The sequence below is a fragment of the Chlorocebus sabaeus genome, chromosome 21 (genome assembly GCF_047675955.1).
Source record: "Chlorocebus sabaeus isolate Y175 chromosome 21, mChlSab1.0.hap1, whole genome shotgun sequence".
Lineage (NCBI taxonomy): Eukaryota > Metazoa > Chordata > Mammalia > Primates > Cercopithecidae > Chlorocebus > Chlorocebus sabaeus.
Window position 1 is genome coordinate 76,084,794 of NC_132924.1, and position 14,236 is coordinate 76,099,029.

General features: G+C 40.3%; 2 protein-coding genes across 19 annotated transcripts in view; one reads left to right on the plus strand and one right to left on the minus strand.

The window, feature by feature from the left end:
- The window catches only part of FBXL13 (F-box and leucine rich repeat protein 13), a 286,030-nt gene that overhangs the window by 115,454 nt on the left and 156,340 nt on the right, over positions 1 to 14,236 (minus strand). For all 17 annotated transcript variants that reach the window (XR_012090383.1, XM_007982429.3, XM_007982452.3 and 14 more), the window contains one exon: positions 4,156 to 4,285. Coding sequence is in view for 16 of the 17 variants with exons in the window: in XM_007982429.3 (XP_007980620.2) it covers positions 4,156 to 4,285 (130 nt within the window). In the remaining variant the exon portion in view is untranslated. The remainder of the gene's footprint in view (positions 1 to 4,155; positions 4,286 to 14,236) is intronic.
- LRRC17 (leucine rich repeat containing 17) overlaps positions 3,990 to 14,236 on the plus strand; it is a 32,034-nt gene continuing 21,787 nt past the window's right edge. The window contains exons 1-2 of one of the 2 annotated variants that reach the window (XM_073009211.1): positions 3,990 to 4,215; positions 14,044 to 14,184. The gene's annotated coding sequence lies outside the window, so the exon portion shown is untranslated. The remainder of the gene's footprint in view (positions 4,216 to 14,043; positions 14,185 to 14,236) is intronic. The other variant, XM_007982426.3, reaches the window with a different exon arrangement.

The window sequence follows — 14,236 nt, forward strand, 5'->3', positions numbered from 1 at the left end:
TACAGTCAGCAGGTGGCAAGGCCAGCCAGGCCTATGTCCTTCTCTTCAGGGTGGTGAGGTCCCCCAGACCCCAGGTGAGTCCTTAGGTGCCCTCTGGGAATCAGGGACTAGAGTCAAAAACCTTAGAAATCTACTTGGTGTTCTACTGCACTGCAGCTGAGCTGGCATACAAACTATAGGATGCAGTCCTTCCCACTCTTCCCCCCCTTTCCAAAGGCAGAGGAGCCTTACCCTGTAGCCACCACCACCCCAGGCCATGAAGAGTATTGCCAGGCTACCAATAATGTTCTCTTATGGCCCAAAGGCTCTTAAGTCAGCTTGTGGTGAATGCTGCCTCGTCTGGGACTCATCCTTCAGGGCAGTGGGCTCTCCTCTGGCCCAGGGCAGGTCCAGAATTGTCATACAAGAGTCAAGTCCTGGAATCGGGGACCCCAAGAACCTGCCTTAGTGCTCTACCCTCCTGTGGCCATGCTGGTATCTAAGGTGCAAGACAATGTCCCCACTGCTTTTCCCTCTTAAGCAGAAGGAGTTTTGCCTCATAGCTACCCTAGCTGGTAATATGCTGAGTCTCACCTGAAGCCTGCAAGTCATAGAGGCTCACCCAAGGCCCTCAATGTAGTAGCTGGGTATTGCTGCTAATTATTCAGGGCCCAAGGGCTCTTCAGTTAGCAGGTGATGAATGCTGCCAGGACTGGGTCCCTTCCTTCAAGGCAGCAGGTTCCCTTCTGGCCCAGGGTGTGTCTAGAAATGTCACTTGGGAACTAGAACCCAGAACGAGGGCCTTATGACTCTGACTGGTGCCCTATCCTGCCATGGCTGAGCTGGTATCCAAAATGCAAGAGAAAGTCCTCCCCACTCTTCCGTCTCCTCTCCTCTCCTCTCCTCTCCTCAAGGGAAAGGAAGGGGTCTCTTTTGGAGCGATGAACTGTGAGGCTTGGGGCTGGTTGAGGGGTGATGCCAGTACTCCCTTGGCTGCCGCAGTTGTCATGTATCCCTCAGTCCACTGTCTCTGGGCCTAGTTGAGCACTAGGATTTGCCTAAGAGTTACAGTCCTTATGGCCTAGACTGCCTTTCAAGTTTACCCAGAGGCATAGCGCACTGTAGCACTCCGTGGTGAGGTTTGCAGAACTCAAGTTCTGACTGCTGGGACTGGCAATTCCTGTGTCTAGGCCTGGGTTAAACACTCCCTCCGTGGGTGGGCATCAGCTGAGTTTGGTCCAGTTTTCCTCTCTGATCCAACAGGACAGCACTGAGTTCAATGCCTCACAATCACTGTATTTTCCCTTCCCCGGCGCCCGGAGAGGCTCTCTGCACCATGCTGGAGGGGTGGCACTGGCGATTCAGGACTACTGTTTCTATCTCTTCAGTGACTCAGCCATATGAAGTTAAAATCAGGTACAACGAGTGCTCATCTGATTTTTGGTTCTTATGAAGGTGTTTTTTTCTTTTTCTTTTTTTTTTTCCCTTTGTGCATTGTGGGGAGGGGGCGTCTTTATTCACATGGAGTGCTGTATGTGATGCCCAGGAAAAGCTCTCAGCGTGGTGTGTGCTTCAGGGTGGCTCGGGCTTCAATCTCTGCTTTCCAGTTTGTCACGGGCTCTCAACTGTACATAGCCTGTGCCCTGCTGGATTCCACCTTCTTAGACACCACGCGAATCCCCATGCACTGCTCCCCTTGCCCCTTACCACCACCAAGCAGCTATTAGACACCTGAGGTCTCTGTCCTGTTAGTACCATGGGGTGGAAAGGTACGATGCCTTTTTTCACCCGTAAGCGTGACAGCCAACACTCCTAACAAAATACAGGTGTGCAAGACAAAAGCATTAACACATTTACTTAATTATTTGACGCAAGGTCTCACTCTGTCTCCCAGGCTGGAACGCAGTGGTGGGATCACAGCTCACTGCAGCCTCAACCTCCCAAGCTCAGTCAATCCTCCCACCTCAGCCTCCCGGGCAGCTGGAACCACAGGCATACACCACCACGCCTGGCCAAGTTTTTGCATTTCTGGTAGAGACATGGGTCCCACTGTGTTGCCCAGGCTGGTCTTGAACTCCTGGCCTTAAGTGATCCTTCCACCTCAGCCTCCCAAAATGCCAGGACTACAGGCATGAGCCACCGTGCCCAGCCTAAAACGTTATGAAGGTGTTTTTTCCCTGTAGATAGTTGTTAACTTGGTGTCCTTGGGTGGGGAACAATGGGTGGAGCCTTCTGTTCCACCACCTTGCTCCACCTCCTCCAATTATGTGTGTTTTGTATGCATATCTGGGCAGTAGGTCATAGATTTGAAGCCTCTCATTTAAACTTTACTGTGTCTGAGAATATTTATCCTTAGGACACTTGTGTGTACATTTGTGCATTGTTGCTACAATAATTGCCTCATGGTAATTGAGAGACTGAGAAGAACAAGGAGGTAAGTCATACCATGAGGAGGGTTTAAGCACAAGGGCAAGTTAGAAAAGTACTGAAGGATTTATATTTAAGGGGGAGGCTTATCAGTGGGATATGTCAAGCACATTAAGTTGTTCCTGAGTTTGCAAATATTATTCTCTGGGATTAGGCCATCGGCATTTGCTAATTAGTGCCCATCAAAGTTAGGCTTCTACCCACCCACAGGAACTGAGAGATATCTTCTCTGATGATTATATATCAAAGGGATAGATCCCAGGTCCTTGAGGAAGACTTTCCTGAGTTGTAAAACTGTCAAGAAGCTTTTATTAAAAAGAAATCTCAAAGGAGGCAGAGAAAGAACTTATAATTCCAAGTTTTCTAAAACAAATGTTCTAAGAAACAAGAAAACAAGAAGTCAGGGCCTAGAGTCAGTAAGAAGCCAGTCTAAAATTCAGTCATGCTGAGGAGAATGTCAGTGCCATCTCAGTCATAAAGTTGTGGTAGATGTTGATGTTTAAAAAGCTACACATCAGCAGATTAGTTTTAAACAAATATGAATGTTAGATGTTTACAGCCCTTAGAATCCTCCCCTCCTTGCCCCCCACTCCCTCCAGACCACCCAGCGCATCAGAATACCACAAGATGTCAGTGGTGGTGACTAGGTAAGAATTCTATCCATTCAAGAATCCTTAGGGGGAGACCTGTGCTGCCCTTGTATTTCCCGCTCTCCCAGGGGACTCTGCCTGCCCCAGTATCTACCAACAGATGCTTAAAACTGTATTAGTACCATGTGCTTTCATCAGCTGTGCAAACTTGGACAACTTACTCAACAACCCTGAGCCTTGGTCGCTTCATTTGTAAATAAGCATAGTAAATACATACCACACAGCATTGTATCAGGAGTAAATCTGATCTGTGTATAGCACTCAACACAATGCTTGGCATACGGTAATGACCCAAGAAATGATAACTATCAGTATTTCAGTCAGTTTTCACCTGTGCTATTATATTATTCTCAGAGAATAATGAACATACTATGACACCAAATTAATAAAATACACAGAAAGGCAGAAGAAAATAAGTTAAAAGAATTATGGCTTAAATCTATTGAAATTAAAGCAGAAGAAACTATCAATGAGGCAGTAGCTACTTCCAAAGTGCCATGCCCTATCCTCCGCAACTTTACCCAATTTTCTGCCCAACTTTCCAAGTCCTGTTCCCTCAAACTTAAAATATTTTCCCACACAGATCTCAAATCTTCATGTTATTCAGCCCAAGGGTGTAATGCAATTTTTAAAATTACAAGTTTTTGTTGTATTTTCTTTTCCTATTTATCACTTGCAGCATTTTACTCCCCCCCCCCAAAAAAAACCCATGTGGGAGTTAATTGACTTTTCAGGAATTCCGTGCAAAATTCTCCCTCAAAACACTCTCCTTTGTTTGTGTCTTGGAAGCAACTCCAGAGTTTTCAGGACTTGGATTCTGCTTTAGAACTGTGCTCAGACTGTCTCCATAAGAGTGGTCCGTTTCCTCATCCAATGAGCTCTGCCTGTTTGTCTGTGTGACACTCCTGTGGAAGGAAGCCAAGAGCCTATAGTAGCGATCCTAGGGAAAATTTCAGCAGCTGGGGCCATGTAATTTAAAACCTCTGAAAAGTGTGCTGCAGTCCGTGCACAGCATTAGTATAACGTGAGGACTGAATGCAGCCCGTTCTCTGGAGAACTTCCTCACACACCGCAGCAAAGAGAAGACTAAAAGACAAACCTGGGTGCAGCCGGAGAGGTCCAGATAGATGAGCTTGTGGCATCCATTCCCCAAGTTCAGGTACTGTAAGCCTTTATCTGTGAACCCTCTGCAATAAGCCAAACTAAGATTCTGTAAGTTGTGGAAGTGCCTGAAAAGGCAAGGCAAGAAAGAGAGCAAGGAAAGTATTATACTTCAGTTGTTCTCTCAAATCTTTCTTAAGCCACTATGACAAAGAAAACTGTAAATTCAACTCTTCTTCTTGCGGATGTTCAACGTTTAACTTTACTGTTAACTCTCTACCTGTTAATTAAAGGAGACTACAGTAACACATAATTGTAATACATTTCAAGTGAAAGTACTAATAATGCAATAATCTTTGCCTAGATTTTTAAGAAAGTTGACTGGGATAAAGCTTTTTTGGTGTGTGTGAGGTGGGGGAGGCAATCACATTGTTTGGAAGTGAAACCAAATTTGCAGAGTTTATTGTTGCTTTTAGGTTTTATCTCTGGAGTACCAAAATAATGTGCAAAATATATAGAAGGACAAATCCTTTGTAAACATTTAAATGGAGACTGTTACAGGAGAGTGAGGATTTGGGACAGAAGGCAAAATTGAATATAACCATGCTCTTAAAATAGATCTGATAAGCAAATGATTTTTAAAAATAAGTTTAAATATGCATGATTTTGTAACAGTTTCATTATTATAGTTAAAGAAAGACTAACTGATATGCAGAGTTTAAGCATGGATTAAGAAGACCAGTTTGCAAATAAGTGGGCAACACATGAGAAGAATTAAAAGCAACATCAGAGACTATAAATCTCGCTGGAGTTGAAACAGATTAAATATGGTATTACCACAATGACCAAAATGAGAGCTTCCAGAAAAAAGGAGGGTAGTTAGGATAAGCCTGTACTACCATGCGAGGGCTCGCAGTTTGAGGACACTCTGGACAATTTTCCAAACCCTCCGAAGCCTGGTACTATTTTTTTTTTTTTTTTTTTTTTTTTTTTTTTTTTTTTTTGAGACAGAGTTTCGCTCTTGTTGCCCAGGCTGGAGTGCAATGGTGAAATCTCGGCTCACTGCAACCTCCTCCCTGCTTTCCTCAACCCCCTGGTTCAAGCGATTCTCCTGCCTCAGCCTCCCAAGTAACTGGGATTACAGGTGCGTGCCACCACATCCAGCTAATTTTTGTATTTTTAGTAGAGACGGGGTTTTGCCATGTTGGCCAGGCTGGCCTCGAACTCCTGACCTCAGGTGATCCACCCGCCTCGGCCTCCCAAAGTGCTAGGATTACAGGCGTAAGCCACCGTGCCTGGAAAGCCTGGTACTTTTTAAGAGGTCAAGGACTCCCACTACTGCCTGGCCTTCTAATAGAATTAGCAATCATGCTCTTAGTTTGTGATCTGCAACAGCTTAATAGCAAATTACAAAGCAAAAAGAATGAAAAGTGAGGAGAAAATGCTTCTCTGCCTCTCAAAATCACACAGGTGAATAAAGTTTACCTTCCCATAAATGGGAACTAAGATATACAAGCACTGACCATTAATCAGATTTTGGAAAGCACATCTACACGATATAATGATTTGCATTCCATAGCAAATCACTTGATTCAGAACACAAGTCCCGATCTGGGAATGGCTGTGTACGTGAGATTCGACAGAGCGAGGGGGAAGGTTTTGGATTCACCAGTGACTAGGTGGGCAGGGCCTGAAGGAGAAAGCAGTGCTAATATCCCAAAGACACGCCCCCTCTCTTGGGGCTGTGGAGTGGACTGAGCTGTGCTAAAGTTTTGGAAATTCGTTATCTTCCTCTCCCTTGAGTACACCCTGTGATTCAACTGAATACAATTTTCTTGGGGTAGGGAGAGGCGCACCAGGGTGTCATTTCTAGCAATCCTTCAGCTCCATAATCTGTAGAAAGGAGTTGTGAGGCAGGCAGCATGACACAATGCAAAATACACAAGGTTTCTGAATCCGGCCAAACGAGATGTAAATCCAAGCCCTGAAACTTAACTGCAACCTCCCTAACCTCTCAGAGATTGTTTTCTTATTTGTTAAGTGGAGATTAAAATACTATCTTTTTTTTTTTTTTTTTTACGCTGATCAACTGTGGGGCCTCCAGCTTTCCTGAACCTCAGTTTTCTCATCTGGAACATGGATGTAATCTGATCTGCTTGTTCCCTTTAAAGGTGTGATGATTAAATGAGAACACAGAAATAACAGTATTATCTTCAGGGTGATTTTAACAATCAAAATCGGCAGGGACATAGTAGAAGATTTAAAACTATATGTAATATTATTGCTACTACTATGTGAAATGATAGTAACACATTAACTATTTTTATGGAGTTTGTATTATTCTTCCATTTAATGAAATGGATACTTATCTCCAAGAGTGGTGCATACAATAATTCCAAGAGTTGGAAGGATTTCATATTGAATCTATACACCGATCTACACCTATATTCAATTTCTTTAAATCCATGTGATCAGTCAACAAATATCAAAAACGAGAATTGAGCTAGGAGCTCTTAACTTTTAATGTCACAGACACCTTTGGCTTTTGGCAGTCAGCTGAGGTCTCTGGACCCCTTTCTTGGCATAATGTTTTTAAATGCATAAAATAAAATATATAAGATTACAAAAACAGTCAATTATATTGAAATATATAATTATCAAATTTAAAAATGAGTGGAATAGTAATATATGTGCTTCTTTATTAACATATTAAATAAGATTTTGTGGCAGTTCTAGTAACTGCTGTGATTGTGAAGTATCAGTGATATTTTGAAATACTTATAACCATTGAAATGTGATAAGAATACATTTTTGATTTATATGAGTAAAAATGTCCCAGAGACTGCTAACACTTCTGTAGTTTTTACTTACATTTCAATTACAGCTTAATGAAAGTAGAGATGAGTTTCTTCTTTTTTTTTTTTTTTTTTTTTTTTTGAGATGGAGTCTCACTCTGTTACCCAGGCTGGAGTGCAATGGCGTGATCTCGGCTCACTGCAACCTCCACCTCCCAGACTCTGATTCTCCTGCCTCAGCCTCCCAAGTAGCTGGGATTACAGGTACCCGCCACCACGCCCGGCTAATTTTTTTTGTATTTTTATTAGAGACAGGGTTTCACCATGTTGGCCAGACTGGTCTCAAACTCCTGACCTCAGTTGATCCGCCCACCTCAGCCTCCCAAAGTGCTGGGATTACAGACGTGAGCCACTGTGCCTAGCTGAGATGAGTTTTTTTATATCCCCCATTAAAATTCATGGAGTTCCTGAATTCTATCCCTGATCCTCTTGGGGGAATCCACTGCTCCCCAGCTAAGAACCTCTGGTTTAGATAAAAGAGGCTGTTCATTAGACTAAGTGACTCCTGGACTGAAAGTCCCTGGATAGCTCTTTTCACAGTGGAACCTCATGGGAACCATCAGTTTGAAGACAAAGCTCAGGAATCTTGAGTGGCCCTGTAGGCCTTTCTAGGGATTTACAGTTCTGTAGACTTAAAGCTGCTAGGGACGGGAAAAGTGTCAGTTGACAGCAAAATCACAGGTGGCAAATTTTGTGCGATACTGGTACTCTTTATTCTGAATTTTGGCAAAGACGCGTGTCCCCTGCATGAGTAAGATCTGATTCATCATTTTCCCAGCCCACAGAACACTTGGTAATTCTAATTCTGCTTTGAGGCAATGTTTACAGCTTGTTTTTATCTTTTTCTAATTATTTGATAACTGTTTCTTATTGGGGGTTGTGAGTTCTCTCTTTGTGATTTATTTATTTTTCTGCTATTACTATAATCTTTAGAGAAATTACAATTATTATAGAAACTACAAATGTTTTTTTCTCCTTTCTTTTGGCTTTTTTCCATTAAAGAATTGAAGTCATTTGTGTTAAATTTCTAACACCTGAAGGACTTACTACTAAGATGAGTGGAAAATTAGTATTTAAATAAAAATTTCTCCAAAAAAATCACCAAGACAAGGCCTAGTCTGTAAAAGAGGGAATTTGCATGTGGATTCTTTTGAGTTGAGTGTTGGGCTCTTAGGTTTCACAGAGGCATTTCAAGTAATAGAATTCTGCAGAAAACCTAAATGGAGTGATCTGGCCTTCTATTTATGGGGTAGACCTTGAAGTTGTCCAGTCAAGACAACAGCTTACTCTGTCTGCCCCACTTTGATGGGCACTGGTGAGACTATAGATCATGATAGTCCCTGACAATAAGAAATTTCCAAACCAACTGAAAGGTCAGTTCATCTATATAAAAAACAATTGGATACTACTCCACTATAGCATTTAAGACTCAAAGAGCAGAGATCATAATAGCTTTTCTCAGTACTGTATGCCCAGAACACCTTGCACATACTAGTTGATCAATACATGGTGAACAAGTGAATGAATGTTGTTATTAGAATTCAGGCAAAGGAAAAATCACTGTGGATTTCTGGTAGATGGCGAGACTTAAGGTGTGAAGGCTGTGGATTAGCCATGAGAAGGAGAAAGGCACTGCAGCTATACAGAATGTGAAGCATGCAGCAATCAGATGACTGGAGTTAAGGGCTTCTCTTGGGAAACCTAGGCAGAGAAGTTTGATTGGACAATGTTAACAGAGAGTGAGGGATGAACCTAGACCTTAAGCATGTCAAAGACATGATAAGAAGATTGTTCCAGGATGACACTTCTTGTAGCATGAGACACAGCAGATTGAAGGGAGAAGAGACCAGAGGCAGCACCACCAGGATACTTACTGTGCCAGATGAGGTGCTGAGAGTGCCACCTAGGTTGTGACACTAGGAATAAATAGAAAGTGTTTAATTCTGGAAACATTTAGAGGCAACAAATTTCCTGGAATGGGCATGAGCTTTAGGCAGCCCTGATTTTCAACTTTAGAGAACTGAGCAAGTCCCCAAAGAAGTGAGAAAAAAATATTCAAAAAGCTGGCAAATCACTGTTGCCAAGGACAAACAAATTACATTTTTCTTTTGGCAAGTACTTTTTTTGGAAAGAAATACTAAGGCAATGAAGAGAGAATGACAGCAGAAACAACCAACATTTCTCTGGTTATTTGCAGTTTCAAGAACATTTTTGCGTATCCAAGCATATTTGAAACAATGGAAAACAGAGCAAAAACAGAGAATCATTATGAAATGTATTTTTATCATAGATAAGTTAGTATACTTTTTTACATGACAAAAAAATCAGTATCAGGTAGTATCTATTCTGAATATTCTCTCAATGGCAAGAACTAGAAGGAAAAGCCAAACAAAATTCTTATTTTGGGTCCTCCTTTTCTGTCTATTACCTACTAAAGGTATAACTTCATTTGTAAAATGAATGTCCCTAAAAATACATGCATAGCTGTCATATTACCTTCAAATCTAAGGAGGAAAAAAAGCTATTTCAATGTATGATTGAACATAAATATGTTTTAAGTTAAAAATAATTTATAATATGATATAAACACACCCCGGGTCAGGCAGAGTGGGTCATGCCTATAACCCCAGCACTTTGGGAAGCTGAGGCAAGAGGACTGCTTGAGGCCATGAGTTTGAGACCAGCCTGGGGAACACAGTGAGATCCTGTCTCTACACAAATGTTTTAAAATTTAGCTGGATGTGCCCAGAAGTTTGAGGCTGCAGTGAGCTATCATCATACTATATTGTAGCCTGAGTGAAAGAGCAAGGCCCTGTCTATAAACAAAACGAAACAAAAAAAAGGCTCCCAAATCATCTACTTTGTAAGTTCAGATTTTCACCTATGATTTACGGATTGTATAATACTCTTTTTCTATGTTTATGCACATACATACATGTACATATATTCATATATATACACACATATTACACATACTTACATATCACAGTACAGAATGCCTTAAAAAAGTACTGAGTGGTATTCAATGTTACAGGACTGGAGGACCTTAAGGAATTCCTGAAACAGTGTTAGAGAAACCTCAGGGTCACTGGAGTCAGCTTGTACCAGCTCATGGGAGTCAATTGTTAGCATCTTTTCCCAACTCCACATTCAGTGACATTGTGTTGATGACTTAAAATCAGCCATGGTGGAATTATTTACACCACAGAAATCAGTAAACACTAGGAATTGGTGATTCTACTCACCCTTGCCACCAGCCAGTTGTTAAGCATTTACAAGAATGCCGCTGTTCCTAAAATATATTTCAAGAATTACTGCTATAGAGAAGGCACGATGCTAATGGAAAGGCATATAGAGATAAAAATGATGAAAGAGACAACTTTGAAGCACAGGAATAAAATCAGATCTAAAAATAAAAGGAGATTCTTATGATAAACTCTGAACAAAAGGATAGAAGCATTAAGAAGAAAAATGCCTTCCCTAGCTGAGAAAAAATATGTTTTAGTGTTCAAAAGGTTTAAAATGTACCAGGAAAAATTAATTGAAGGAACACAATTAAGGTTGGGAATGTCCTCAGTTTCTCAGAGAAAAGGAAAGTCTTGCAAGCATCTTAGCAGGAAAAAATAGGTTACCAACAAAGGAACAAAAAACATGCTAGCTTCAGACTTTCTATAAACTGAAATATCAAAGTTTATTGACCAATATCTAAAACATTAGGGTTTTAAAGATAAAATACAGAACATGATTCAAGAACTATACATGAAGAGAAGTTTCTGTTCATCCTCCAAGATAATAGTCATTTTCAGAGATCAATGGCTAAAATATCTGACTCTCATGCATCTTTACTGAAGAAAGATTTTTAAAATTATATTTCCAGTTATCATCAGATAAATCAAAATCAAGGCTAAAGAATAAGTAAGTTGTGAGAAAAAAGACCATCAATGCATGGCCTATCGTTAATTATAAATATAATTACACTATTGAGTGCAAACACTACAATTCAATATTAAAAAGAAAGTTAAATGATTAGCAAAAACCACAAATAACATGTGTGTTCATACAGGGGAGTAGGTGTGAAGGGGTGTCAAGTTCAAGGGAGAAGTAGAGGGACAAATGAAATGTATTAGATCATTGCGTAACATAGGAGGAGTCAAAAGTTATTGTTTCATCTTGACTTTGGTAATTAGATAAATGCCTGTTAAAGTATGTTTTTAAAAACATGCCAATAGCCGCCAATTAGAACACACAACAGAATGTGAATGTACCTTTTGAATACCTTCAGATATACAAGTAAACATAGTTCACAGAGCAAAAGACAGAAACACTGTGTACAGTGCAGTAACATAAAAATCAAAACATAAAACAAGATGATAAAAATAAAACCATACACTCAATTTTTTTTCTTGAGATAGGGTCTTACTCTGTCACAGCACAATCACGACTTACTGCAGCCTCAACCTCCATGTTCAAGTGATCCTCCCACCTCAGCCTCCTGAGTAGCTGGGACTACAGGTGAATGCCACCATACCCCGCTAATGTTTGTATTTTTTTGTAGAGATGGGGTTTTACCATGTTTCCCAGGCTGGTCTCAAACTCCTGGCCTCAAGCAGTCCGCCCACTTCAGCCTTCCAAACTGCTGGGGTTAGAGCAAACCACCACACATGGCCCATACACTCAATTTTGACAATAAATATTGATCTTTTAAACTGCTGTCTTAAAAAGGCAAAGAGAATGAATTTTAAAATAGAAGTTAGCTACATGCTACATATAAAAGATAAACCTAAAATCCCGCATCACAAAGGTTAAAAATACAGAGAAATGTAGTTATTCCACAAAAAGAACAAGCAAAAGAAAACAAAGGTAACTATGTTGATAGCAGTTAAAAACTTCAGGCCGGGCGTGGTGGCTCACACCTGTAATCCCAGCACTTTAGGAGGCTGAGGCGGGCAGATCACGAGGTCAGGAGTTCAAGACTGGCCTGGCCAACATAGTGAAACCCTGTTGCTACTAAACATACAAAAATTAGCCTGGAGTGGTGGCAGGCACATGTAATCCCAGCTACTCGGGAGGCTGAGGCAGGAGAATCGTTTGAACCCGGAGGCAGAGGTTGCAGTAAGCTGAGATCACTTCATTGCACTCCAGCCTGGGTGACAGGGCAAGACTCTGTCTCAAAACAAAACAAAACAAAATGAATTCAAGGCAAAGAAACTTCAACCAGCATAAAGAATATCACTTCATGTGAATAAATGCTATAATCTGTAATGAAACATGATGCTTATTAACCTTTGTTAATAAGGTTGTAAAATAACATCAAAATAAAGAGAAGCTTGATCATAATAGGCAACTAATATATCACTATTATGATGACATATCAAGAATTTATATGTATATACACCCAGAAATTTTGTTCTCTATAAGAAACTCTGGGCCGGGCACAGTGGCTCCTGCCTATAATCCCAGCAATTTGGGAGGCTGAAGTGGGTGGATCACCTGAGGTCAGGAGTTTGAGACCAGCCTGGCCAATGCGACGAAACCCTGTCTCTACTAAAAAATACAAAAATTAGCCGGGTGTTGTGGTACGCGCCTGTAGTCCCAGCTACTTGGGAGGCTGAGGCAGGAAAATCGCTTGAACCCAGGAGGCGGAGGCTATAGTGAACCGAGACAGTACCACTGCACTCCAGCCTGGGTGACAGAGCAAGATTCCATCTCAAAAAAAATAAAAATAAAAAATAAAAGAAGCTCTGTTTTAAGTATCCATGGATGACTTTTGGAAATTAATTATAAACTAGTATACCAAGAAATCTCAATAAATTCCAAAAAGTAGAAATAATTCAGTCCACATTTCTTGACCAGAGTGCCTAATTAAAAGCAGAAGCTCAACTGAAGAAACTTCAACTACTTAGAACCAAAAATCTTGCTCTAAATAATACTGGGTCAAGGCCAGGCATGGTGGCTCCTGCCTGTAATCCTAGCACTTTGGGAGGCCAAGGTGGGTGGATCTCTTGAGGTCAAGAGTTTGAGACCAGCCTGGCCAACATGATGAAACCTCGTCTCTACTAAAATTCAAAAATTAGCGGGGTGTGGTGGCACATGCCTGTAATCCCAGTTACTTGGGAGGCTGAGGCAGGAGACCTGCTTGAGCCCACGAGGCAGAGGTTGCAGTGAGCTGAGGACGTGTTGCTGCACTCCAGCCTGGGCTATAGAGGAAGACTCTGTCTCAAAAAAAAAAAAAAAAAAAAAAAAATTTTAAGTAAATAAATAAATAAACATTACTGAGTGAAAGAGGAAAGCAAATATAGAATAATTGGTTTAGAAAGCTAAAACAATACTTATCAAATTACACAAACTTTTCCCAAATTCTTATTTAGAAGTCATTTCATGACCGTATTTTTTTTTTTTTTACTTTTAAAAGGAGAGAAATCAAATCATGCAAATGCAAAAATATAAATTAGCTCCTAGTTTAATTATTGGTTTACTGATAAGTATCTAACAACTGGCTTTCCAAAAAAGTATGCATATAAATGTATGTGCATTAAATTTTATATTTTACTATTTTGCAGATATAAAGGATGTGTAGCATGCAACTTACAAATGATAAAATATACAATATTCTTTACTGTTAATTCCACTTAGTCAATCAATTCTCACACAATGTTTTCATTGACTTTTGTCAATGAAACTCTTATAAATGTAGCCAGCCAACCAATGGTTGAACTTGAAGAATGATTACAGTTCCAATATGAATTATGTTATTAACATTAATAAGACACGTGATATATGTCAAAGAGGTATGTTCAAAATCTGCTTGTTAATGATGTGAGTGCCTTCTTTGCTAAATCAAAGAATAGTTTTCAAGTATTGAGAGAATATTTCCTCAATATTTTGTGCTATTTCACAATGTTGTGGCTACAGACATGACCTACTTTTAATTTGCTTCATTAATTGTGTTCTCTATCACTTTAAGTCTAAACAATCAACTGAACAATAAATCAAGCCCCGATTTGTAGTGTTTGATGTTTTCCATGGTATAGAATACTTCCATATTGGCCAATTCCAAGCTATCAGTGAGAGGTCACCAAACACGGAGTTGGGAAGAAATGTGCAGTAGCACTCCATTCTGCAGTATTTTCACCGTAGAGATACAATGGACATAAATAACTACAAGAACACAGGTAAAGTAACATGCAGAAAAATATTAGAAAGTAATGAGTTTTAAGTATTTCT